The 25,465-nt window shown below is 36.8% G+C and overlaps 1 protein-coding gene across 4 annotated transcripts in view; it reads right to left on the minus strand.

Moving 5' to 3' along the window:
- Positions 1 to 9,731: 9,731 nt before the first annotated feature.
- ZFC3H1 (zinc finger C3H1-type containing) overlaps positions 9,732 to 25,465 on the minus strand; it is a 58,202-nt gene continuing 42,468 nt past the window's right edge. For 2 of the 4 annotated variants that reach the window (XM_059683646.1, XM_059683645.1), the window contains exons 24-35: positions 24,717 to 24,954; positions 22,035 to 22,140; positions 21,754 to 21,952; positions 21,126 to 21,220; positions 15,559 to 15,669; positions 15,183 to 15,287; positions 14,886 to 15,051; positions 13,643 to 13,743; positions 11,703 to 11,804; positions 11,054 to 11,093; positions 10,734 to 10,796; positions 9,732 to 10,604 (exon numbers count right to left, since the gene is read on the minus strand). In XM_059683646.1, the coding sequence (XP_059539629.1) occupies positions 10,467 to 10,604; positions 10,734 to 10,796; positions 11,054 to 11,093; positions 11,703 to 11,804; positions 13,643 to 13,743; positions 14,886 to 15,051; positions 15,183 to 15,287; positions 15,559 to 15,669; positions 21,126 to 21,220; positions 21,754 to 21,952; positions 22,035 to 22,140; positions 24,717 to 24,954 (1,464 nt within the window). In that variant the 3' untranslated portion in view covers positions 9,732 to 10,466. Of the gene's footprint in view, positions 10,605 to 10,733; positions 10,797 to 11,053; positions 11,094 to 11,702; positions 11,805 to 13,642; positions 13,744 to 14,885; positions 15,052 to 15,182; positions 15,288 to 15,558; positions 15,685 to 21,125; positions 21,221 to 21,753; positions 21,953 to 22,034; positions 22,141 to 24,716; positions 24,955 to 25,465 lie in introns of all 4 variants that reach the window. The other 2 variants (XM_059683644.1, XM_059683643.1) reach the window with 1 other exon arrangement.

Below are 25,465 nucleotides of genomic sequence, written 5' to 3' on the forward strand. Positions count from 1 at the left end.
AATGACCATCTCTATTCTGTAACTTTTCTCTAACTCATAGCTTTATAACTTGGTATTATTCATGACTTCAGCCCGCTGTCCCCTCAAAGGGACCAAACCTCCCCGAGGTTTCACTTTAGGACCCTCACGTACTACTATTGCCTTGCCTTTTTGTGTAGCTTCCACTCCAACTCTAGAAGGGAAAGAATTAGATTGTTCATTGTCCCTGTGGGGCAAGGCTTTGGGGGATAGGCCATCTCAGGTCAATGCCCAATGGATAGGCTATCCCTTGGTCACATGACTCCATCTGATTCATTTACTGATGGTGGTAAGAGGGAGAAGTCAGGGTCACATGGTCAAAACCCTGACCATCTATGCTTAAGGAACCAACCAGGGTCACCTCCCTCTCAGGCAGCCATGGGCTCTTGAATTGGCCTGTTCTGTATATGTGACTAATTTTGATTTTCCTTATCAAGGGAGACAGATTGGAGGTACGTACTTGTCCAGCCCAGTCACGTCCCATATTTGTAATTGTTTCCCAGCCACAACTCCTGTTAAATTCTCCTTGGCTTAAACCAGATCAATCAGATACTCTTGCCAAAGGATTTGGAATTAGGACACTAAAACAGTCTAAGTCAGATGATGATGGGATGGGTGCTTAAACTGAAAGATCAAACGGAATTTTGGCTAGCACTGACACCATGAAAAGCCAAAATTTTATGTACATTTAAGTTTTGAGAGGGCCTGGCCAGATAGCTCAGTTGATTAGAGCATCATCAGGGCACATAAAAAAATCAACCAATGAATGCATAAATATGTGGAACAACAAATCAAGAAATCTCTCTGTGTGTGTGTGTGTGTGTGTGTGTGTGTGTATTTCTCTCTAAAATCAACCAAAAAATTTTAAAAGCATCTACCAGGTTTTTGTTTTTTTTTAAGTTTTGGGAAGCATAAATAGCCACACTGTAGAGAAAAACAAAAGATGTAGGAAGCAGAAAGGAGGCAAGCAATTCCATGAGAAATGGACTTTCTGCAAAGTTCTATTTCCTAGGTGGCCTGGTCATGCTTTTTGTCTTGTTCTTAGAGATCTCCATGTTGATTGTTATATGTCTTCAACTGACCCCCTTTTTCACTCAAGCTAGTGCGAAGGGCTTTTTGTTGAGGTTATTGTCACTCACAAGCAAGCCCTTTCTAACTAAAATGCCTACCTCCACTGTCCAAAATTCTATTAAGATAGGTCATTTATCCTCTCCACAGGAAATCACTGCGAGGATGGAATGCTCCCAGGAGTTTAACTATAATAGAAAGAAACATCAGGAGGGGGAACATGATTTCTCCCCATATTCTTCACTATGTTTTCTTCTTTTAATTCAGTTCTTCAGGTTTAACCAGAAGGGCTGTGAGCAACCAGAAATATGGCTGTCCCCTCAGGGAAGGATATTAGCTGAGTATCTAGGCAGTTTTATTCCCATCTTCACACAGCACTCTCCCGCCCCAGCCCCCCAAATCACAGTTCCTTCCTGGGAACACTGGGGACAGGAGATTTGATCTCTAGAAGGCTCTGTGATGCCATGTATTCTAAGAGACCTGCTCTTTTCTCAGCTTTTAAACACAGACTTGCTTAATACCAGTGTAGTCTGTATAAAAACATGCATTCATCTGCGGACACAGCCTCTATAATCCTCAGTAATCTGCCAAGGTCAAAATACAACATTGCTGAAAGCTCAAACCACCTATTGGATTTGAAAGGTTCCAATAAACAGCACCTTTTCTCTTGGCCTGAATTCTAAATAAGTGAGAAAAAAAGTAAGGCAGAGATGATCAACCTAGCATATTTTCTAATCATAAACTTAACATTGCAGACTGTGGTTTAAATACCTCAGCACGCGAGCTTTCCAGGGTTAGCCATATGCTTTTCTAAGGCACCGCAGCACTGGATGACCACAGCCTCCCCACACGGAGACCAAGCTCTCTATAGTTACTCCATGGAGCAGCAGAATTGGTTCCTAGTTCCAAAATTTTTTTTTAAAGCTTTATTTTTTTAAAAAATATATTTTTATTGATTGCAGAGAGGAAGGGAGAGGAAGAGAGAGAGAGAAACATCAATGATGAGGGAGAATCATTGATTGGCTGCCTCCAGCACACCCCCCACTGGGGATCAAGCTGGTACCCAGTCATGTGCCCTGATCAGGAATCGAACCATGACCTCCTGGTTCATAGGTTGACGTTCAACCATTGAGCCACACTGGCCAGGCCTACTTCCAAATTTTTAAAAAAGGGAATAGGGATTACCCAAGCAGGCCAGATGCCTCTCCCAAACTCACTAATAAGAACTATCATTCTTAGAGGCATTTCGTTGAGCAACTACATTAATGATTTTCCAAGTCTGGTCCCTAGGAAACTGTTAGAAATTCACATTATCAGGCTTTACTCCAGACCTACTGAATCAAAACTCTGGAGATGGAGCCCAGCTGTGTGTGTGTTTTAATGAGCCAGGGGAGCCCTAACCGGTTTGGCTCAGTGGATAGAGCGTCGGCCTTCAGACTCAAGGGTCGCAGGTTCGATTCTGGTCAAGGGCATGTACCTTGGTTGCGGGCACATACCCAGTAGGGGGTGTGCAGAAAGCAGCTGATCGATGTTTCTCTCTCATCAATGTTTCTAACTCTTTATTCCTCTCCCTTTCTCTCTGTAAAAAATCAATAAAGAAATATATTTTTTTAAAAAAATGAGCCAGGGGATTCTGATGCAAGCTCAAGTCAGAGAAGGACTGCATTCTACTGCCCCAGGAGTTTGGTCTTAATGGGGAATTGAGCTATCACCCCTAGGGTCAGGGAGAACAGGAGACAAAAGAAAAAGCAGTAATCCTGAGAGTAGACAAAAGCAGAGTGGTGGAGGCAGACAGAAAATTTATATTCAAATTAAAGAAAAATGAGTGAAAATGTTGGCTAAAGCATTGACTAAGAAATATTTATAGAACTTTGTAGACATCTCCATCCTGTTTACATTTTTCTACAATTTGTGTAGTACACACTTAGATTAATTCAATCGTTTAGTAAATACGCATTGAGTGGTTCCTTTGAGGAGGAATACCACATAGTGGTTGAACATTCAGATTCATAGGTCAGGTGGCCCAAGTTCAAATCCCGGCTCTAACCCTTAACAGTTGTGTGACCTTGGGCAAGTTTCTTCCCTTCCCTTCCTCAGAGTGCTCATCTATAAAATGGTGTTAATAAAATACCCATAATATACTACATCCATCAACAAAGTTCATTTTCCAATTAACTGTAAAAATCAAGAGCAAAATGGAGCATGGAGATTAGAAAAGGTCTCCTTTTCATTGAAGAGATTTGCAGGTCATGTGTGTCTGATACTTATCTGATTAACTCCTCAAATTTTAAAACTCTATTCCATAGCTTGACATTTTGGCTAAAACTTGCTAACCACTGAGAGGTTTACTGGAAGCAACAATAAGGATATAGGCCACAAAAAGGAGGAATAAAATTTTTTTTTTCAATTTTAATAGTTTATGGACAATGGGATGTAAAATGGTTTGTTGGGTTGGTTACATGCCTGATTCAGTGTGGGGCATTGCATAAAAATGTCCAGAGCTGATTAAGAAGTACGTGGCATCACCTGAAGCAGAAGGGTGCAGTTGCATTTCAAAGGGCATTGGTACCAAAGTGATGGAAGGTTATTTCACTACCTGAAGGCCTATTGATAAAATGAAGATTTTCATGGTTCACCATTAAAAAGTTTTTTTAGAGATTAGAACAAGCAAGGTTCCAGACACTAACCTCACCTATTATTGTTTACTAGTCCTCTATTTGATGGTAGTGTGGCAGAGATGTTTAGCTGTTCCTAAATATGTATTCTGTCCTTCATTCTGGAGTTTTTATTGTCTACATAGACACCCCAAATAAAAACATTTCCCAGCCCCCTTTGCAGTGGGCAAGTGTCTGTGTTCTGAACAATGGGACAAAAGCAGATGTGACATGTTTAGTTTGTTGGAAGTACTTTTAAGAGAGGTTTGTCCTTGTTTTTCCTTGCTGCTAAATGGAATGTGAACAAAAGGGTTGGGACTGGGAACACCATTTTGAATCATCAGGATCACCACCTAAAGAGAGCTGTTGTGCAATTTAGGAAAAGGCCCGCCCTCTCGGTAGAACTTGGGACCCAGGTAGTCCCTTTGAGTGAATTTTTTTAAAGGCCCCACTTCCTCAAGGCCAACTCAACCAGTGCCCTAGGATACCTGATATGTTGATCCTGGGCTCAATTTCAGTTGCTACGACTTCAGCCTTTTGCCCACGTGCAGGACCTGAACAGCAGAACCACATGTGGCAGCACTCTTGAAAATGGAGGTCACACAGGACCGAGCACAAGACAGACAAGACAGTTCCCAGGTCTCATCACCATGGAGTACCCTACCAGTCAGCCCTAGCCCACCTACTTGGATTTTTACTTGAGAGAAAATTCTATCTTGTTTAAGCCACTGCCATTTTCATTGCCAACATAGAGGCTCATTTGCAACATACTGGAAGCCCTGTATTTTACTCTTGGCTATTTTGACTCATAACCCTTCTTTCCCCCCTCCTCCTACTAGATCACATTGCTTTTATGAGTACCTCATTAATCAGTCACTCAAAATGAATACTACCAATTATCCTCTGCTCTGCATTCCGTGATTTTATCTTTCCACCACTGGGACCAGAGCTTCTGCCAGGTTGGCCTCATTACAGTAAAATCTTCACATTGATTCCGACTTAAAGACCATCTGCTAATGGACAGTTCTGTTATTTTGGAGAGTAACACCAGGGGTGATTCACTGACTTTAGATGGCAGTGTTCTCTGTTGTTTCTTTATGTTTGCTTGTTGTGTTTCTTAATTTGACAGCAACTAGCTCATGCTTGAGCATTGTTAGGGTCATATGCTCCAAATGATGGTAATAAGATTATGTCCAGAAAAAGCAACTATCATTTTGTAACATATCTTTGCCCTCAAAATTTTGGAAAATGACCTGAAACTAAAAATATTACTGATTTTTTTAAAGATAACTTCTATTATATGATCTCTCAACACTCCTGAGGTCAGTGCACATATTTCCATTTTGTAGATGTGGAAACAGACAAGGAGCAATGAAATGGCCTGCCACAATTACACACTAGTTAGTGGAGCTAAATCTAAAATCCAGATCTTTTAGATAGGTGTTTTCATTACTCACATTGGTTCACACTCCTTTTATTTCCTGAAACTATTTCTTTGTAGGTCCATTTCAAGCCAGCAGGAAGTGCCAACCGTACCCACAGGCAGTCTCGTTTTTGACTGTACAATGTGCCAAGTTGAGTGTTTGTTTTGGTCTTGGCAGCAGATGCCCTTATCTCCATTAATGCAAACAGCTCCCAGTCCCCTATCACTCTTCCTAATTGGTCCACCTCCCTGAGGCTGTTGGCTATCATTCTCTTTCATGAAGTTTACATCACTAGGTAAAGAACACTTGCAAGATTTAAGCTGCTTGATTGACCAAACATAGTAAACCCATCTTTGATTTTGACTGAGTAGATCATCTTGAAGCTTTCAAATTACCAAGTAAAGGGCAAAGGCAGTACAGCTTTTAGAAGAGCTGTGCAGTTTTCATGTTTGGATTTAGGCTTTTTTAAATTCATAGAATATGGCCCTTGAAGAGTCATATTCATTTATACTTTGGGTGGCCTCCAAAATGTATGTCTTGCACATAAGTAAAATATTCATTGTTCTATGCTATGTGTGATACAACTGACACAGTTTTAACATTCTATTCACTATCTTCTATGCAATGATCTATTTTTACATTGAAGGAAAAAAATCCAGACCCATCAGTCTCATCACTTGACCAAACGGATTGGTCCCAGAAATTGTTTTTATTTTTTAAATGATTTTATTGATGTTTTTAGAGGGAGGCAGAAACATTGAGAGAAACATCCATCAGCTGCCTCCTGCACGCTCCCTATTGGGGATCAAGCGTGCAACCTCAGGCATGTGCCTAAACCAGGCATGTGCCCTGATCTGGAATCAAACCAGCAACCTCTTGGTGCACCAGTCGATGCTCAACCCCTGAGCCACACCAGCTAGGCTGAATCTTCTTTCTTTTAGAAATATATTTTTATTGATTTCAAAGAGGGAGAGGGAGAGAAACATCAATGATGAGAATCACTGGCTGCCTCCTGCACATGCCCTGACCTATGAGGTCATGGTTTGATTCCTGGTCAGGGCATGTGCAGGAGGCAGCCACTGAGCCGCACTGGTTGGGCTGAATCTTCTTTCTTGATGAAACCAGGAAGCACATGTTCCTATAAGCTCATGCAAATTTTTTTTGCTTCCAAACTGAACTTTTTTACTCCTGGCATTACTGAGTTCCACATTAAAAAATTTCTAGTGCTGGGCAAAAATGTTATTTGGAAAAATCAGTTTAAAGCGTTGAAGACTGGGCCATCTCTAGGTAGATTTTACATTAATAGGAAGACATGACTCTTAAAGATAGTAATAGACTATAACTTGATAGCCTTAACTGGGACTGAAACAGAGCTCTGCTAAAGTTGTTGATATTAGTACATGTTAAAAGTAGCATTTTATTCATGCATTACCCCAGAAGTTAGGGGGAGAAAGAAAACTAATAGCAGCCATTAGATTGCTACTAATTCCAATCAGACTCTCCACATCAAGGCTGCTTAAACTGGGCCTGATATGAATGACTCCTACTCCATCAGTCTCATGCGGACTTACAAGCACAACATGCCCCAAGAGGTCTCCCTTCTGGACAGATGTGGCTGTTGTAGAATTTTGAATGTCTTACCTGTCATCATGTCTAACAAACTGTCAGTTGTGAATGAATTTGCACAAAGCCAAAGAAGCTTTGGGGAAGTCTGTACAGGTTTCTAAACATATGCAAACCATTCTACAATACTCAGATTTAAGTGGCAAATAGTTTTTGAAAGGGGTATTACTGGCTTCAATTTTCCCTCCTCCTATTTTATGTTTTAGGCAATAATTCACTTTCATCCAATAAGACTTTCTCAACCTCCTACCGATACTTGGAGCCCCTTTGGAGATGCTTCCTTGGCATGTACTCTTCTGTTCTTACATTTGGGGACCTTTTTATTCATCTTTGTATTGAGTGTCTAGGAGAGCTCAAATACATTCTGGAATTTAAAAACGCCTGATTGTCCACTGTGGGAAATCTGAAAATGTGTTGTGGAGTCCCTCTTATGAAAAGCCACTAAATAAAAAGTGGAGACAAGTCCTATAGTCATTTTACCATCTATGAAAGACAGATACAGCTTTCTATTCAGTACTTTAAAGATGTCAGGGAGAGAAAAAAATTAAAAACTTCACATAAATTGCAGATATCTCAATCAAGTACTATTCAAGAAGCACTGCATAGCTATTACTGAGGAAGCTGACATGAGTGATAGAAGATCGGAATAAGGGCAGGATAGGGCAGCATGTCCTTAGGTGGTCCTTCACTGACCCTCGAAATAGTAAACACACAATTGAAAAATACCTATAGGAAGTAAGGGGACTTGTAAATCATGAGGAATGAAAAAGAAACACTATCAAATGTTCCTTAAAAACCTGCCTTTTCTTAAATAGTTCTTGTTCCAAAATGCTCTACTATAATCACTGTTAATTTGTACTGAGGGTCATAATCCTCAAACCTGAAAGGTCACTAAAATCGTATTTCCCCATTCTTCCCCCACACTATTAGCACACAGACTAGAAAGCAGACTTAAGGAAATTATGACTTATCTGTGAACATGAGACAGCTTTAAGCAACAATATTGGCCCTGCTTTGTATTATAGCCACATGTTCCTACTTTTTCAACAACCTTGAAAAATAAATATTTGAACTACAATCTTCAATAAAGTCCCTCTACATTTGTTGTCAACCTTAATCACCTTTTGCTTGTCTGCTCAGTGCTTTTAGCTCTTAGATGTTGCACCTGGAGATTCCAGCCTGCTTTATGAGGTAGGTTTATATGCCCTTTAATTGAAAGCAAACCGCCTTAGATAATCCAGTGACAACAATGTTACAAGGTCCACTTTCCGTTAAAAAGCAAATAGAAATATTAGGCTGTTCTCTAAAATGAAGAAAAACACATGAAAATACACCACAATCTTCCTTTATCAGAGATAAACCCCACAGTCTAAAATGCCTCTTTTGTGCTTTTTCTCCCCCGTGGAGAGAGTGGTGGAGTGCAAGGGACTGCAGTCCTCAATGACTAATCTTTTCTTACTATGACATTTCTCTGCCCAAAAAAAGACTTTAGTCACATAGTATGTTAAACATTGTATTCATGCTACTACAATGACCGTACCAAATTTAACCCCAAGTTTTATTTAATATTGTAGTTACTACTTGTTGAATATGGAAGAATGAAAGAAATATAAGCCTCACTCCTAAGCAGTGTTTGCTACTTTTCTGTGTAGGTTAAAGTGAGTTTGTGAAATGACATAGAAAAGGTGACAGAAGAGGCATCTTTAAGGCAATGTAATTTCTGTAAGATAGCTTCATGATTTTAAATAGCAATATGACATGTGATCAAAACTGAAACAATTGGTTAATATATGCTAGGGGCTTTGTCTGTATGACTATGTACAGCATGTGAACACCGCTGGAATTGTTACATTGCACAGCTTGTATGGCTGAATTAGGATTGTAAGTACCAATGAAAGTTATTGTTTTTAAAAAGGACGAAAAGTTGCTGCCGATGGAATTGTTGAAGGTTTTAGAATATACAAAATGGAGGTTTTAGAATATACAAAAAATCAAAACTTAGTACTATCTCCAAAAACTTGAGATTTCAGCCAATATCAAAACTGTTAGAATATGGGGGAAACAGACTGGAAATATTTTTCCAAGTACCAAACAATGGCTTTCAAATAATAAGAGTAGGAAAAGCATTCAAGGTTAAATAGTAAATGCACACAATGGAGAAATACCCCTTTGGAATTACCATCTTCCACCCAAATGTCTTTGGTTTTAGAGAAAAACAAATTAGCTTCTTTTTGGTTTAATAAGACACACTAGATAAATGGGTTTTGTTCCTGACATAACCAAACAGCTCTTACTAGCTAAATATGCACTGTCTGGTAGTCGCAGAGAAGGGCCTCAAACATGGTTTTATTTTGACTGAGCATCATACAAATGTACAGATGTACAAATTTGCCTAGTATTTCCTGGAGCTGCTACTCTGCAATAGATTGCATTGTAGCCGTAGGACCAGATTTGTTACAGTTGTGTGTGTGTCATTAATAGCTTTTCTAACAGGGTGCAAAAAAACCCCAATATAGGCTAAAAACAAAACAAAAAGGAAGGTCTCTTTTATAATTTGGTCAAATTAATATTCAACATAAGACAGCATGTCACTAAGCAAATTATTCAAACTACAGTGGGGAGATATTTTCTAAACACTGTGGTCTTAAGAACAAGGAATTTAATGGTAGGGCAAACCTATCTGTTCACTGTCCTCAAAACAGAACAAGACCAGAAAAGAACAGATTTGGAAGTGACTTTATGGGGAAGCAGGTTCAAAATAAGAAAATACTGATATAGTTATAGGATATAACTGCCTATCTCCTTCATCCCTTCCCACAAGGGTGTGAAAAGTGAATAAAGACAGCAACATTTTTTAAAAAGTTAACTTACATTAAAAATATTTTGTTTATAAACAATTTTAATACTACAACGTATTTCAATACAAAGCAGTTCAAAGATTAACTGTTCTTTAAACTGTTAAACTTTATTATAAATTAAAATTTCATTACAAAAAAATTGCACATAATATTTGACCACTCTTAGGTTCTGATGCACTGGTATTTGAAATCGTTTCTTTAATCTTCAAGTTAAACAGTCTCGGCAAGGAGTCCAGAACGTAGAAAGGGCAATAAACAACCCTGTTAGAGCATTCAAGTGCAACTAGCAGACTTGTGGCCATGGCAGTTACACTTTCCTTAAGACGGACTGCTTAAGTTTAAATCCTGAAATGAAGAATCTCAAAAGGTTTAAAGAGGAAGAACTAAAAGGGACTGCCTGCTTTTTACTGTAAACACAGCCCTGGAAATTAAATCCCAAACAAGAATCTCTCAGGCATCAGAGTGTCAAGTGAATCAGGACTAGCACAACATAAAAGGGGAAAGTAAAAAATAAAAACAAAAACAAAGCAAAATTAAAATATATGTCAGTCACTTTGAAGAACTATACTTACGTACATGATGTTATGAGAATCTGGCAGGGCCTAGAGGCAGACCAACACGAAGTTCATTTATCCAACCGAAGAGGGTCATGTTCATTGCTTCCGATTTTGAGGGCAGGATATCGTAGGGGACTTGATATGATCAGTAATGCTTGTCTGCATTACACAGACCTTAGCCAGGGATCAGCCTAATCTTGAAGGATCATTCAAATAATTTTGGCAATTATTATAAGGACTTAGAACTGACTGTGCACCCAGTGTTCAGTGATTCTTGCTTTCTGTTTTGTAACTGTTTAAATTTAAGAGCTCATTTAGGCTGACTCCAATCTCTTGGCACTTGGAAACTAGTTTTCTCAGGTTATCAGTTTTACCTCCTTCTGAAGCTTCAAACAAGAGTTGCTGTAAAAGACAGGGAAGCATAGAAGTAAGATTTAGCTAGATTCTGAGCATTACCACATCAATGGATATGGCACATGCAGAAAATGTATAGGAAAACTTCAAGGTGAAATAAAAGATAAAAAGCATTACATCTTTCCACAGTGATGCACAAAGAGGTAACTTCTGTAAGGCTCTCTGATATAAACGGTGGACCTATAAGATAGATATACACACAATTCCATCAGGAAACATGGTGAAAAACACCTTCATAATTCTATTTGAACTATACTTATTATTATTCATAATTACTATGAGTATTCAAGATAAAATTGTTATATTGGGTTTGGGAGTTTCCAAACATTTACATTTCTTGGAATGTTAACTTCTATGCCTTATTCCTTTTAAAAGTCAATAAAAGGGGCAGAATAGCTTAAAAAACATGACCCATCTGATAGTCAATTATGGCTTACCTCTCTTTGTCCCTTTAAAACAATCTCAGCAGCAATGGCTCTATGAAAAAAAAAGGAATATAGAAAAGGGAAAAGAAAAATTTATATATCTTTGAACAAAATGAGATACTACCACTGGCAGAATACTGACTGTGGGAATCTGAGTACAAAACTTCCTGAAAGTAACAGGCTAAACTTCCAAGGAGGTTACCTATAGTGAAAAGAAAAATTCAACAATTTTTATCAACTTTACAAGAATAAAGCAGACCAGTGTTTTGAACACAAGTAACGTTCAAGAAAAATTCGTAATTACTAGTAAAAAAATACCTGGCACTATCATCTTTAAGTCAGGGAAATCCCTGAATTTCAAAAAGGATGGTCTTAAAATGTGTGTAATAGATTTATGTATTTGATAACAGTATTGTTATCTAAATGTTCTCTTTCAAAAAAAAATTACAATTCTATCTATTTTGCGTTTAAAGCAATTGTTTATGAGCTTTATATGTTCAGTATAGAATCTCAGCAGTGTCAAAAACAAATGTAAATTTAAAAATCTGTCCAGGTAAAAAAAAATGAAAACAATAGATGTCATTTAAAATTTACCTGTCTGGAGCAAACTTTACAAATAAAAGCAATAGCTATAAAAACATATATATGATTGTTGCATTACATTTTCCAGGTGGCCAGGCATGTTGGGATATTATATGTAAACATCTTGGCTTGAAGTTTCAGAATCTGAACATTGCTTTCTTCCCATTCATGATGAAGTAGCCTGCAAAGTATATTCAGGAAAATGAACAAAGCATTGCAAGTGTAGGAAACCCCAAATGTGCTCTATGAACAGAATGTTTGATGAGGTGCAACTTCTGGTCAGTTAAATTCCATCAAGGCTATTCAATAAGTATGTATAGAATGCCTCTTACAAAAATTACCCTGGGGCAGGAACATGCAAACTAGCAAGTGTTCCGGTCAAGACCTATGCCATTTTCAACAAACTAAAATAAGGCCCATGTAGTTTTATAGAATACTTTCCAAATTATAACTCCATGTGCCCCCTCCCCCAAATTTTCTAAAATAATGACTTGATACAACAATGTCCTGATATTTTTCTCTCTTTATTAAACAGAATATACTTAATTATGAGTGTTTCTTGAGCTAAAATGTAAGTATAGTGACTAATTACTAAGTTCTTTATTCTGAAAAAAAGACAAGGAAATTAAAAGCAACAAAACAAAGAAGTGGAGCATTACCAGGAAAACTAACAATTAAACTACCTATAGTCCAAAATGCTATCCTAGCAGAAACTAGTCCAAAACAACCACATTTTCCTGTTTCACGAGTTTCACCAAAGACAATGTTGCATATCGTATACAAATTTCTGTAATTGGTTTCTGTAGATTAGCATGCTTACTAATAATTTTTTTTTAATGCTATGGCTATTTTTGTCACAGCCTTAGGCGTTTAAATGTCTTTCAATCTCTCTTTTTTTAAATTGATTTTTAGAGGGAGAGGAATCATGATGTGAGAGTAAAACATGGAGCAGCTGCCTCCTGCACAGGAATAGATCAGCAACCTGGGCATGTGTCCTGGCCTGAAATCTAACCAGCAACCTTTTTGGTGCATGGGACAATGACCAATCACCTGAGCCACACCAGCCAGAGCTGTTTTTCAATCTCTTATACCCATTTTCCTATATACATGCTAAGAGGAATGTAAATACTTTGAAACCCAAAGGAATATTTGATAAATATTTTAGGTACCTTATGATCCAGCCATCTGTTTCTAAAACAAACTTAGAAACAGAAGACACAACTGATGCAGTGAGAATGACTGCACAAGTAGAAGCCAGAGCATTAGTATGTAGGGTACCTTTTTGAATTAAAAAGTAAAATTCTTAAGTTTAAAAATGAGTTTTCTCTATCAGAGAAGAGAAACTACAAAGAAATGCTCAATTAGATCTCCTTCTAATTGAATGTATGAAATCCCTGGATAAATGTTTCTCAAATGTGATTTGAGAGCTCAAGTTCAGGAATCTGAATTTGGTTCCTGGTGCATGCTAATATTTGAGATCTACTGACCTACCTGGAAATAAGTCATAGTAACCAAAATATATCAGGGGTGAGCAAAAGTATGTTTACATTTGTTCGTATGGAAAAAGACATGCAGATTATGGTTATAATACAAGAATAAATTCTGCGTTTCATGTACTCACAAGTGTAAACCTACTTTTGCCAACTCAGATATATAGTTGGCTACTATCTCTGTAACACCTTAAAAATCTCTTAATGTTCCTTTGCCATGTAAAACCACACTTAGTGCCTATAATACCTATGCTAAGAATACATGGTATGTACTTAGGAAACACAGATGAACTTTACTAAATTATATGCCCCCTAGCCCTTGTAACCTGCACTGTTTCCTGAAGTAACCAGATATTTATACTGACTTTTACATGAGTAGCTATCTACTGCTTAACAACTCTAAAATTGAAGTCATATACATCAATGAAGAAGTAGTAGTGGAAGAACAGATTGTTCTTATAAAGCTTAATAATTTTATATAAAAAGCCTATACTATTAGGCTGAGAACCAAAATAATTTTTTTTCCTACCTCAGTGCAAGCCCGGAATTAGTTGGCATAATTGTGCAAAACTGTTCCAAGGTTTTGGAATGCTGGGTCTTTGGAACACAGCTCAAATAAAAGTAAATAACCTGCAAAGGTTGAGGGGAAAGGAAAAATAAACACAACAAGATGTGAAATCCAATTACCTATTTGTTTTAATGAGAAAACCAAAATGGTCTTAAGACATGAATGTATAAATTATAATAATGTATGATGCTATGAGTTCCTACTATTAATTTTATTAGTGATTTTCAAAACATGAATTAGGAAATATGGTCTAGTGATGACAGCCATGGACTGAGAACACTGACAAAAAGCCAGGAGTCCGGGTTTTCATTCCTGAGTCTACCTTTACTTGCTGTATAGCTGGGCAAGTCATGGGGCTAATAATACCTGCCACATCTTGCTCATGGAATGCCCGTGTGTAAATGATTTAATGTCCATAAAGTGATTTGAGATCCTGGGATAAAGAATGGCATAGAAGTACAAAGCATAATAATCGGTTATCCCGGTTAGCAATACACCCTACCCCCAAAAAAGAAAACATGTATATGCATTGCACAGAATGAAAGGGGTCTCTGAAAATTTAAGAACAAAAAAACCTTTCATTGCTTATAAGAAGATAGCTTTATAAATTTATCATTAGTCAAAATTCTACTCTTAAAATTCTAAACAGCATCTGATTTCAGCTTTTTTATGCTTTATGAACAACTCTATTTCCTTGACAAAATATTAACAAAAAGAACAGCTACACTATTAAGCCCATTTTTACTGTGAAGTTACAGAATTTTTCATTCAGTAAAATTTTCAACTATTTGAGCAAAACATTACAAATATAATTACAATTACTTCTTTTGACCTTTCTTCTTTAATACATATTAAACCCTAACATCTCTTCAATTTTGCTTCAATGTTAAATTTTCTTAAATATACCATAATTGATATATGCATCTTAATCGAACCTTAAAGAGCTCTTTCTACGGTTGGAAGAGATAAGTAGTAAACATGATCAAGAAGAACAGTATTATAGAATTATACACTTGAAACCTGTATATTATTAACCAATGTCACCCCCAAAATTTAATTTGTTTAAAAAGAGAAATAATAATAAATGCTAGAAAAGTGATCCTAGGAAAAGCACTCTTGATATAAAACAGGAGTTTTGCTGTCATTTTTTAAGGCCCATTCTTTATGTAAACATCTAAAAAAAAAGAAAGTTTTAAGTTCTTACCCTATTATGAAATTCATAGTTGGACCAGTAATCAGCACTGCTAAAAGGAATGGGATATCGGGCAGGGACTGTAACCAAACATCTATTCACTAAATCAGTAAACAATCTGAATTCTTGGATTTTGTTTCTGGATCCAGCAGCTCTATTATTGGCAAAGACAAGATAACTGCCAAAAGAAAAATATTATAATTTAGAATAATTAAACCAGTAATTCTCTCATGAAGAAAGCCAATCACCCTTTACCCACCATATCCCCTTATTCCATATACCATTCTTATTAAGAGGAACTAAACTTACTCCATCCAAATCTTCTGCACTATATCAGATCTCATGGCCACCCCTAATGCTGCCTCATATGCCTCCACTGTCTCTTTAATGCTTGATTGAAGAGGATGACAAAAGCTGTTTAAAAAAATGAAGGAGAACACTGTATGTCTACGGCTCAATTCTATTAGGTAAAGGAATGACGAAGTATATTTTAAACATTACAAATATTACAATGGGATCCTTCTTTTGGTCTTTCTTCTTTAATAATGTATAAATCGTAGCATCCCTTCAATTTTGCTTCAATGAGTTTAATATCAGGTTGATTTTAACACAGTGTAATTCAGTAATAAATAACAAATGCAAGCCTAGCATGCAACATTTCTCTCCACAGCTGATAATGTCTCACCAGTAAATCAGCCACAAATAAGGAACTTGGTGGTTAAACATCTCATCATCAAAATTCCCTTTACATAAATGGGCTGGAATGTCACGTGGTCCTGGGATATTTAAGAGATACCTGGGGGGAAAAATACTGTTTGAAATTATGCCTATGCACACATAAACTACTTTAAAGACAAACAAACAAAAAGAACCCCTCAGTTTCAACTTAAATTTCCTTGAAATATTTTTATAAGGTAATGACTTTAATTTTTACATGCATACCACATTGCTTTAATCACATCTCTAGCATCATATAGTTATTTTATACCTGCATGAATAACTCATTCTTAAAATGATTTTTTTATTCTATCCCCAAAGTTAAACCGCAATAATCATCTAATTGAACCTAATTAAAAACAGAGAGTAACAAATGAGACAACCATATATCTAAAGTTGTCCCACAAAAATCTGCTTTACTCTTTTTAAATTTTTATTTAGTGATTTGGAGAGAGAGATCAATTTGTTGTTCCACTTATTTATGCATTCATTGGTTGATTCTTGTATGTGCCCTAACAAGGGATTGAATCCACAAATCTTGGCAGCTGCCTCCTACACACCCTCTACCAGGGATAGATCAGCAACCTGGGCATGAGCATCAGTTTGATGCTCTAACTAGGGTAATCTGTGCTTTCTTCTAAAAAAAGTTCTTTTTCATAAAAAAAAAGTTTTACAAGAAAACTTGTAAAAAAAAGAAGTTGTATCATCCTATACACCAAGTAAGTTGCAGGGCGCATACCTAAGGTTTCAGATTCCATGCCCGGTCAGGACGTTGCCGGAGCACATACGGGGAGGCAACTGATTGATGTTTCTCTCACATCCATATTTCTTTCTCTTTATTTCTCTCTCTCAAATCAATAAACATATCTTTGGATGAGGATTAAAAAAATGAAAACAATCTCTCCCATACAAATACACACATACTATTACAGATTTAATATTAGACATGATATCAAAGTGTATTCTATAACATATTGGCTCATAAGACACATGTCCAAAAGAAGTCTATTCGTAAATATTGAAAACTATAGCCCCCTCCTGAAATGCCAACATACATATTAGGATATTAAAGACTCTAAAAAGTCAATTAGTAAAGGAATCTATTTGACTTTAATTCAAGTTTCTCCCCAATATATTTAAATTTGTGTGTTTAATATTTACCAACATCTTCAGGAATCATGTTTTTAAAGATAATACATTGACCTCAACAATAACGCACTAGTATAACTGTTTACCTTGGATTTTAAAATTATTTCAAGGGGCTAAGTTTTAATGGATTAAAGAGGCATGGGGGCTTTGGGGATAGGGGCAGATGGTAGAAAGGGAAGAAATAGGACATCTAGAAGTTGGGTCATCGCCCCAACTTGGCCGTAACTAGCTATATGACCATAGAGCAGTGGTTCTCAACCTTGGCTGCACATTAGAATCACCTGGGAATCTTTTAAAATCCTGATTTCTGGGCCTCATCCTCTGGAAATTCAGTTTCTTTGTTACTAATGTTGTGGCCCCACCTCATAAAAAGAAACAGAATTTCTGGAGGATGAGGCCCAGAAATCAGAATTTTAAGAAGATTCCCGCCCTCCCCCCCCAAAAAAAAAGATTCCCAGGTGATTCTAATGTGCAGCCAAGGTTGAGAACCACTGCCACAGAGTTAGTCACTTATCTTCTAAGGATATTAGTTTTCTCAACTGAGAACTGAGGTAAGACGTAGACATAAATTCAAATCTAATCTATGTAAAATTCTATTTCTAGATAAAGTGAATGAAATCTCCAGGTTAACTGTTATAGTTATCTACTAATCTTCAAACTGATTTGAAACATATGACAATTACCACATCTAGCTCTTTCTGCCTTTATACTAAACTAGGGGCCTGATGCATGAAGATTCATGCACTGGGGGTGGGTCCCTCAGCCCAATTTGCACCCTCTCCAATCTGGGAGCCCTCAGGGGAGCCCTCTCCAATCTGGGAGTTTCTGTCTGTCTTTGCAATCATATGAGCGAATTTTCTAAGACCCTAACTCAGTTTGGTTTGTTGCTCACAAAATAATAGAGGCATTTTTTTTTTCTTTGCTTCATTGGTGGAGATTTCCTGGAAGTTTTAGGATATCTTCCCTTTAATTTTTCCTAGACACTCTGATTTTACTTATGTCTCTCACCTTGCTTTCCCTCCATCCCCCACCACAACAGTAACTTGCTCCAGGCTCACTGTGCTCTAGTGCAGTGGTTCTCAACCTGTGGGTCGCGACCCCTTTGGCGGTCAAACGACCCTTTCACAGGGGTCACCTAAGACCATCCTGCATATCAGATATTTACATTACGATTCATAACAGTAGCAACATTACAGTTATGAAGTAGCAATGAAAATAATTTTATGGTTGGGTCACAACATGAGGAACTATATTTAAAGGGCCAGAAGGTTGAGAACCACTGCTCTAGTGTCTAGGACAGTGATGGCGAACCTTTTGAGCTCGGTGTGTCAGCATTTTGAAAAACCCTAACTTAACTCTGGTGCCGTGTCACATATAGAAATTTTTTGATATTTGCAACCATAGTAAAATAAAGATTTATATTTTTGGTATTTATTTTATATATTTAAATGCCATTTAACAAAAAAAAATCAACCAAGAAAATGAGTTCACGTGTCACCTCTGACACGCGTGTCATAGGTTCGCCATCACTGGTCTAGGAGATACATCTGCCACCAGAACTACGATTCCCAGCATTCCTGGTGCTCCCCGCGCTCTGGGCTTCCGCTTCCGGTCCTGGGGCTGCCACGGGAACTACTATTCCCAGAATTCCTGGTGCTCCCCGTGCTCTTGGTTTTCCCTTCCTGCTCTTCTCTGTCCCACATCCTCCCACTCTGCCAAGTCCTCCAAGCCGCCAGCTCTCCCTCTCTGCTCTCCGCGGCTTGGGGAGCCAATTTCCCCAAGCCGCTCCACACTCTGCTGGCTCTCCCGTTCTGCTCTCCGCCCAGCGGCTTGGGAGGCGTGGCTCCCTCGGTTTCTGGGAGCGACCGAGGGAGCCACGTCCCCCCAAGCTGCGGGCTCTCCCGCTCTGCTCTCCACCTGGTGCCTGTGTATGCAAATTAACCCACCATCTTTGGCAGGTTAATTTGCATGCTCACTTCTGATTGGCTGGTGAGTGTAGCAGAGGGACAGTCAATTTACATGTTTCTCTTTTAGTATATAGTATGTTACATAGAAAAAAAAATAAAGTCAAACTCTAAGTAAATATTAGAGTTCTAAGTTTTTTATTTTATAATTTCTACTCCTGAGATTTTTTTTTTTTACCTATTAACAGCACTGACTTCTATTAATAAACTTTGTCAATATATACATACATTTAAAAATTTATATCAATATCAGTAAATATGACAATGCCCAAAACTATCTTATACTTACTGCCATTCTTCCTAATATTTGACTTAAAAAAGATTTCCAGCCCTAGCCAGTGTGCTCAGTGGATAGTGTTGGCCAGTGGACTGAAGGACCCCGGGTTTGATTCCAGTCAAGGGCACATACCCTGGTTGCAGGCTCAATCCCCAGCCCCGTTTGGGGTGCATGTGGGAGGCAACCAATCAATCGGTGTGTCTCACATCAATGGTTCTCTCTCTCTCTCTCTCTCTCTCTCTCTCTCTCTCTCTGTTTCTCTTTCTCTTCCCCTCCTTTCCACTCTCTCTAAAAAAAAAAAAAAAAAAATCAATGGGAAAATATATCCTTGGGTGAGGATTAACAAACAAAAAAAGATTTCCCAAATTAACAGAAATGCACACTCTGTGTAAATAAGGTTTTCAGATTTACCTAAAAAAACCTCACCACCAGATATCTTTTTCTTGTAACTCTGGATGAATTATAAATTATGACTATTCCCACAAAAAATTTAATAAATATGACTTAGTAAAGAACCAGTAGATTGTTTAGAGGCAATGTATTTTCAAATGTTTTTTGACACTGTTATTTATCCTGCTTCATTAGTTAACATCAAGATAATCTGAAGATCCTTGATTAGTTACTACAGCTAGAACTGGTAACATCTTTTAAGCTAAACCAATTATATCCATGCCCGATGGGAGACCAAAATCAGCAAGTGCGTAAAAAGTTTGGTTCAGCTTTGGATCTATCCTGTGCTGAAGTTTGAGATGTTTTAGCAATCTAATTTAAACAGGAAGAAAGTCATGGAATAGCTGAATAATATCTAAATTTCTTATAGAATAGTTTAATTCTCCTCTATTAATTTGCATTTTAATTATTCTCTTGTAATTTATTCTAAGCTATTAATTTAGATGTAACACAGCAGAAAGAATCTTAAAAGAGCACTGAAATCACTGTCAATAAACTGACTACCTTAAGAGGACAGATGTAAAGACTCAAGTCTAGGAAAGAATAGTGGTTCAAAACTTCTTTGCCAAATCTCCAATAAAACTGCCATGCTCATAAAATATTCTACAGTGGATGCACTAGCGACTTAACAAAATGTGAGTTGTTTTGATATAGCCTAGCCAGTGTGGCTCAGTGATTGAGCATCGACCTATGAACCAGGAGCTCATGGTTCAATTCTGTTGGGGCAGAGGTTTTGGGCTTGATCCCCAGTGTGGGGCATGAAGGAGGCAGCCAATTGATGATTCTCTCTCATCATTGATGTTTCTATCTCTCTCTCTCCCTCTCCAAAATCAATAAAAATAGTGCCCTGATCACTACAGCGAGGTGAGGATGAAGAAGGGAAGAGAACTTAAAAAAAAAAAATTCTTCATGATCTGCTATGACCTTGTTGTTAGAAAAAGAAATCACAGTGAAACCAAAGCAGTAAATACAGAGCTCTACATAAGTTACTAAGAAAGTGATGGTTGAGAAAAGAATCCTAAAAAGCTTCTTACTCAACATTTCAGAAGCGAGAGTTCTCTTTAGAATAAAGAAGAAGAAAAAAATGGTATGAGGCAAATTATTTATATCTACTTTATTTAGATTACCAATAAATTAAAACTCATTTTTTTTATATATATTTTATTGATTTTTTACAGAGAGGAAGGGAGAGAGATAGAGAGCTAGAAACATCGATGAGAGAGAAACATCGATCAGCTGCCTCCTGCACACCCCCTACTGGGGGATGTGCCCACAACCCAGGTACATGCCCCTGACCGGAATCGAACCTGGGACCTTTCAGTCCGCAGGCCGACGCTCTATCCACTGAGCCAAACCGGTTTCGGCAAAACTCATTTTTTTAAAAATCACTTATTGTCTCGGGATAATTCACTGCTATGGTATTGTATGCTAAAATTAACAATAACAATAAATTAAAAGCAGAATGAGTTACCATGGTGTTAATATAAACCTTCATTAGTGTCTTTAAAGATTTATAACACATTTTACAGCTTTCTGTTTCTATTAAATTCTATTGCCTTCCTAATGGTCTAAGAAAGTGTTCAAATATTTTTAAAAATTATTTTAAAATGTAGTCAATCCACACACAAAAAAATCTGTAGTCTTCCCACTGAACTATACTCTCATTCCTCTGCAAATTAAGTTCTATGAACTTACCGAAACAGATCCAAGTTATTATACTTCTCAAACCCAGGTTTAAAGAAGGATGCAATAAATTTCCGCAAAAATGGGAGAAGATTATCCCCTCGATTCTATTTTTAAAAGAGGAAGGAGGAATACACGTTAGACTTACAATGTTTAATTAAAATCTTTCAAGGGAGGAAAACCCCTAAAATTCACTATTTGAGTAGGTTTCTTGAGTAGGTATAAAGATAAATTCTATATTCTGATTTCCAAATTAAATTAAACAGCTTGACACCCAATACACCACAGTCTCAAGTTGCAGCCACCAATTAACTATCAAGCTTCTAATATATGTTTGGCATCGTGCTAGGTAGGTAGTGGGGCTCCAAATCTGAGTAAGACATGGTCTTTACCCTCAAGGAGTTCTTAACATAGAATACAAAGCAGCTCTAAACAAAATTACAAAGCAATTTAATAAGCATAATGGTAGAACTATGCACAGGGTATTTTACAGCAGAGAGAGAAGGAATATCTAAAATAATTTGCAAGGGGCAGAAGGACCAGTAAAAGCATACTGAAGAGGCTGATGACTGAAATAATTTAAGAAATTGTGAAACATAAACACATCACATTTAAACATTCTAAGTCATTTCATTTTTACCTGCATGATGAAGAATTTGCACGTATGATAAAAAACCTCTGCATTCTGAGGACTGTTTTCAAATGCAGTAAGCCACACTGCCCTGGCTTTGTCGTGCTGACTTGTTTGCAAATATAAAGCAACAAGGGCTTCCAACAACTGGCAGTTCATGGGACAAGATTCCAATAAACGTTTACAAAGTTCTACTGCAGCTTCATACCTTAACAAGAAAAAAAATGTCTATACATATTTTAAAAATCAACTTTTAACACAAGATTAACTGCTTGCCAATTAAGTTTTACCTCTCTAGAAGCTGGTGCAGAGCAATCATGTTTGTGTAAAGTGGAACACAGACCTCTATTCTTTCCTCAACAGGAAGGTTCTCATCTGTGCAAGCTTTTACTGCATCTATCCAAAAATATCACAATAGCATGAATCAAACATAGAATTAATTATTCCACTGTTCTTTCAACTCTAAAAGACCAATAGGAGAAGATGGTCTAGCTCTTTGCTTGACCATCATCTTATTCTGAACTTCTGGCTTTTATCCAAAGGAGATATTTCGGATATTTCTAAACTCATAAAATTCAATCTCTTACCCTCACTTTCCTGGTAAAAACAAAACAACCCAATATGAGATCTTGCTTCTATTAATATTTTCATTTAAACAAAGGTCCCTTTCATTTTCCTAAATTCCTTAAAACTTACCTAAAAAAAAAAAAAATCAAATTACCTTTTCTTTTTTCTCTGACCCACTTCAAGAGACCTTGACTGCTGTCATACAGCCATTTAAGTGTCTCCCCCTAAACTAGATCTTTTCCTTACTCCTTCAAAATACACTTCCCCCTTGTAAAGAATACTTCACTTTAAAAAAAAAAAAAAAGAATATTTTACTTGACCAGGCCACTTCTTAGAGAATAGGATCATGTTTTACTTTGTACAACTGTCACTATTTCCTCCTTGCCCAATGGTAGTATGACCCCCAGATCTGCAGAGTTTAAAAGTGAATGCCACTCTGAAACTATTCATTTAAAGTTCAGTTACAGGATCATAACTAAACAAACCTGAAAGCCTATCTCTACATTCATTTTATTTGATTAGCATTTGATAATGTACTTACTCTTCTTTTTCTTTTCTTTTTGCATCTGCTTCTAAATGATTGTTTATAAGTTCTCTTGGTCTCATATACTCCCTTTTATCTCTAACTACTATAGTTTTAAATGTCTATGTCCTCAGAGGAAATATCTCATAGCTTCAACTACTAAATAATTTACTGAAAGAGTACATTAAAAACTGCAAAGCACTTTGTAATTTAGTGACTTCTACGTTAATTAACTTCCAAATCCATTTCTCTACCCATAATTGTCCACTTTCGGTCCACTTCCTTATCTTCCTATTTCCTTCTGCCAACAGGCATTTCCAATTGGATGACCAATTACCACTCACAAATACTATTCCTACTACCAAAATCAGTCTCCCCAATTTATCAGTTTTCTACGAATGCACTTTCCTTTGCTGGTCTCAAGACCCTAAATTCATCTTTGACTATGTCGTCTCTCCTTCCCTGATATTTAATCTGTCCCCTGCATCTCTATATGCTAACTTCAAATATCTCTAATAAATACTCTCTCTCCCAGTTTCCTTTTTTTGTGCCTCAGTTATGGGAATGAGTTTCTGGTTGGTTTTCCTACCTGTGGTATTCTCTTCAGCACTTTTTTTTTTTTCTTTCTTTCTTCAAGAACCTCTACTGTCATCAAGTCTAATACACTTATACAAAGTTGAAAATTTGGTAGGTATCATTCCACTTATGAAAGTTAATTCCTACTATTCTTTAGCACAGAACTCTCACTTTAATAAGGACCCTTCCTTCTTCTAATCTCCCTTCAAATCCAATGTACCAATTCTTACCCACTTGTTGCTTTTTGTTTACTTAGCTCCCCTAACAGGAATGTCCTTTTTTCCCTTCCCTTCTTCCCTGGTTTATTCAATAAACATTTATACTTAGCACAAAGTCAAAACATTTTAGGCACTTGGAAAATGTAGATGTAAGACAAGGATCCTATCTTTGAAGAGGCCCATTATGTCACATCATAGTTGAGCTTCAGAATCCAGCTCTAAGTCCTAATTCTTCTATGAAGACTTCCTTGATCATGCCAACCTACAATAATGTCTTTCCTTTGGATTTATGGCTTGTACCATATAATTGTATCAACCACAGATTCTAATCTCTTCTATAAGCAGAGATTTTAGACTATATACTAATTCACAGTTATCTGGCCTCATCTGTTAATAATTATGTCAAAATGTATAGATTTTATTTTCTGACTAGGTCCGTGGTCAGCAAACTGCGGCTCGCGAGCCACATGCAGCTCTTTGGCCCCTTGAGTGTATCTCTTCCTAAGCCTTAGGAGTACCCTAATTAAGTTAATGACAATGTACCTACCTATACAGTTTGTTTAAAAAACTTGGCTCTCAAAAGAAATTTCAATCGTTGTACTGTTGATATTTGGCTCTGTTGACTAATGAGTTTGTCGACCACTGGACTAGGTTACATATCTCTTAGTAGGAAGGAATAGGCTTTATACCTTATGTGTCCCACAGCAGATAAATTATTTAGTATATAGTAACAATCAAATTCATTGATTGATGGATCAAATATTAATTACTTGAAAAACAAGATACAATCTTTAACTTTCACCTTGATAAACTGCTTCTAAAAATCCAATCAAATCATTAAACCTATCAAATCTATTAATCTAGCTAATATCCTTTGCTATAATCAGAAAAACTAATTATGTAGTATTAATTATGTACAGTTCCTAGCCTTCATAGATGCCAATGCCAATCTCTTCTGATTCAATCCTTAATCTTGAACTATAGCATAGAACTACAATTTGCAATTTATAAATCTGCTTCACTTAATTATGAAGAACCATAAAAGGGTAAGTTGATATTTTAAATAATTTATAAACATTTATACTTACCTTCAAACACTGCTAACAACATATCAGGATTAGTCTTTACATCTTGAACTGTTTGCCAAGGCATTATAAATGGTTCTGTGTTAACAATTCTTGAAGGATTGGCATTAGATGGATCATAAAATTTTGAAGGGAGACTGTTGAATTCAATAAGATGTATGTAGGCCAGCCATGCCAAACATCGATCACTTGTTTTAAGGTACTCAGATACTATTCCATCATTAACCGATTTCAATGCATTCTAGGTTAACGAAAAAATAGACTCAGGTTTTTTTTAAATAATGACTCCTATTCCTGAGATTCAAATGTAAAGCCAACAATGAATAAAACAGTTGTATTTCTTTGGAGTGGTTCTTAAATACCTACGTTAAAACTTTTGAAAGCCACCAATTTGTTTTTAATCAAAAACTTTTTAGAAATATCAGTATCAAATTAACAAATTTTATTATGCAAAGGTTCATAACATACTTAATGAAAAAGATTAAATTTATCTGAACATTTTCAGTGCCTTGTTATTCAAAATCTAGTAAGATAAAGAGAAATTAGTAAAAACAAACAAAACTCTGCATCCATATAGCAGATTTTCACAATGAACTAATTTTTTTACCTTATTGTTTGAATACTGAAATTTATTCTGGTGGATACTGGACATACATTAGTTTCCTTTAAACCTCATAAACACTCTAAAGAAGGTATTATCCCCACTAAGTAAATGAGGAAACAATCATAAACTTACTCAACTTCACACAACT

The sequence above is a fragment of the Myotis daubentonii genome, chromosome 2, assembly GCF_963259705.1.
Source record: "Myotis daubentonii chromosome 2, mMyoDau2.1, whole genome shotgun sequence".
Classification (NCBI taxonomy): domain Eukaryota; kingdom Metazoa; phylum Chordata; class Mammalia; order Chiroptera; family Vespertilionidae; genus Myotis; species Myotis daubentonii.